General features: G+C 45.3%; 1 protein-coding gene across 1 annotated transcript; it reads left to right on the forward strand.

The window, feature by feature from the left end:
• The first annotated feature begins 214 nt into the window (after positions 1–214).
• On the forward strand, positions 215–2,196 carry LOC114323055 (scopoletin glucosyltransferase). The gene has a single exon (XM_028270512.2). The coding sequence runs from the start codon at positions 277–279 to the stop codon at positions 1,744–1,746; it is 1,470 nt and encodes a 489-aa protein (XP_028126313.2). The 5' UTR covers positions 215–276; the 3' UTR covers positions 1,747–2,196.
• The last annotated feature ends 596 nt before the right edge of the window (positions 2,197–2,792 follow it).

Below are 2,792 nucleotides of genomic sequence, written 5' to 3' on the forward strand. Positions count from 1 at the left end.
ACCAAACAAGGCCAAAAACACTGGCAATGCCAATGTTCATTATCTCTCAAACTTCTATGCCATCAATCATTTTCTTGTTCTTAGATCAAATCAAATTAAGCCTTAAATCCTATCAAATAGGGTTGGTTATATGAATTCTTTTTCTCCACGCGACCCTACCACATAATATTTCGTTAGTCAAATTAAGTAGATGTATATATTTATTTATAACGTTAGCCAAACGTTATAGTTGTGTAAAAAAAATTTCCAAGCTCAAAGCCTTACCAATACACCAATATGATGAACATGACTGAAACTAATCAGCTTCACATTATGTTCTTCCCTCTAATGGCTAAAGGCCACATGCTTCCAATCATGGACATGGCCAAACTCTTCGCCGCCCGCGGTGTCAAAACCACCATTGTCACCACCCCTCTCAACGCCCCTGTTTTCTTCTCCAAAACCACCCAATCATCGAAAAATCGCAGCATCAATATCGCCATCAAAGTCCTCAACTTCCCTGCCGAAGAGGCTGGTCTTCCTCAAGGCTTCGAAAGTCTTGATCTAATCACCTCCCATGAAACCCAGATGAAGTTCATCACCGCCATGAACAGGCTTCAACAACCTCTCGAACAGATTCTTGAAGAATCTCGGCCGAATGCCCTCATCGCCGATATGTTCTTCCCATGGACAACAAATCTTGCAGCCAAGTTCGGAATTCCCAGATTGGTCTTCTATGGGTCTGGTTTTTTCACAGCATGCATTACAGAGAGCTTAAATAAACACAAGCCTCACGAACATGTGAACTCCGACACAGAACCGTTTATCGTGCGTGTCCTTGCACACCAGATCAAATTAACCAGATTACAATTAGCAAGACTTCGATTGGAGAATGAGCAATCGAATGAGTTTACACGATTGCTGGACAGACTTGACGAGTCTTTCGAGAGTAGCTACGGAGTTATTTTCAATAGCTTCTATAAGCTCGAACCTGCTTTCGCCGATCAGTACAAGCAAGGAAGGAAAGTCTGGCATATCGGCCCTGTTTCGCTCTGTAACAGGGACGATGACGACAAGGCTCAGAGAGGTAAGGAAGCATCCATCGACCAACACGATTGCTTGAAATGGCTCGATTCCAAGAAACCCAATTCGGTCGTTTACGTATGTTTTGGGTCTCTGACTCAATTCAGAGACTCGCAGTTGATTGAGATCGCAAAGGGGCTTGAAGCTTCGGGGCAAGAATTCATATGGGTGGTGAGGAGAGAGAACGAGGAAGATGATAACAATCCCAATTGGATGCCAAAAGGGTTTGAAGAGAGAACGAGAGAGTCAGAGAAGGGACTGATAATCAGAGGTTGGGCACCGCAATTGATGATTCTTGAACATGAATCAGTGGGAAGCTTTGTGACTCACTGCGGTTGGAACTCTCTGCTCGAAGGAGTGAGTGCGGGGTTGCCGATGGTGACGTGGCCGATATTCGCAGAGCAGTTTTTCAACGAAAAGCTTGTGACTAATGTGTTGAAGATAGGGGTTGCAGTGGGAGCTGAAGAGTGGGTTCAGTTTGGGGAACAGAGGGTGGTGGTGGGTTGGGAGGCAATAGAGAAGGGTGTGAGGAAAGTGATGGTGGTGAGTGAGGAAGCAGAGGAGATGAGAAACAGAGCAAGAGGTCTGGGAGAGATGGCTAAGAGGGCTGTTGAAGAAGGTGGGTCGTCTTGGAATGATCTGAATTCTTTGGTTGAAGAACTCAGATTGTTTCGCGGGCTTTGAGTAAGTATGCGTCGAGCAAAGAAATCATCCCTTATTTCATGGTGTTTAGTTCGTGTAAAATAAATTGATGTATATTATTGATTACAAGATTGTTGTGTATTTTGATATTTTGTTATGTTTACAATGATCAAATATATAGAAGAGAAGAAGGTAGTAGGTGAAGTGGTAGGGGATGAAGTGGAGGTGGTAGTGGTAGGTTAGGTGAGGAGGTGAGTGTGTGTGGTAGGTAGTAGTGGGTTAGGTTTAGTGGGTTTAACAGCCCCCCTCAAACTCAAGGAGGTTAGACACAAACCAACCTGAGTTTGGAGAGAGTTACAAAACAGAAAAATAAACTGATAAATAAAATAAAACAGGATAGGAGACACGGTATGGTCGTGTCAGACCGTTGTAGCAGACAGTTTACGGGGTCATGTCGGACCGTTGAAGCAGACACTGTGTGGTCGTGTCAGACCGTTGTAGAAGACAGTTTATGGGGTCATGTCGGACCATTGTAGAAGGACAGTTTACGGGGTCATGTCGGACCGGTGTAGCAGAGGTTGTGGTGGTGCACAGTGCGCCATGAGCGACTTATACATGATACTGTGTATAACCCCCCCTCAAACTCAAATAGGTGTGAAGATAAAAACCTATTTGAGGTTGAAAAGGGATTGATAAAGCTGACCGGTGTAGAAGACACTGTAGGAGTGTGTAGATAGACTGCCCAAAAGATATACATAGATGTAGATATCGAGCCCTCAAAAGTCGTGCCCTCAAAAGGTGTGCCCGCACCCTCAAAAGGCGTGTCATCAAAAGGCGTGCCCGAGTCATCAAAAGGCGTGCCATGAAAAGGCGTGCCAGGTTGTCGGCGTCAAGAGGCGCGCGATGCGCGTGGCTGCCTCGGCTATTTAACCAAGACAGAGCCTGAGGCCGAGGCAGAAGCAAAAAACTTGCGAAATCCTCTGAAAAACTCTTCGTTGTGCTGAGAGAGAGACGCTGGAACACTCTGTTGCGAGAGATAGTCTGTAATATTCTGTTGCCCAGAGAGGGGCTGTAACACTGTTGTGCTG

The sequence above is a fragment of the Camellia sinensis genome, chromosome 3 (assembly GCF_055761805.1).
Source record: "Camellia sinensis isolate YWXY chromosome 3, ASM5576180v1, whole genome shotgun sequence".
Taxonomy (NCBI): Eukaryota; Viridiplantae; Streptophyta; class Magnoliopsida; order Ericales; family Theaceae; genus Camellia; species Camellia sinensis.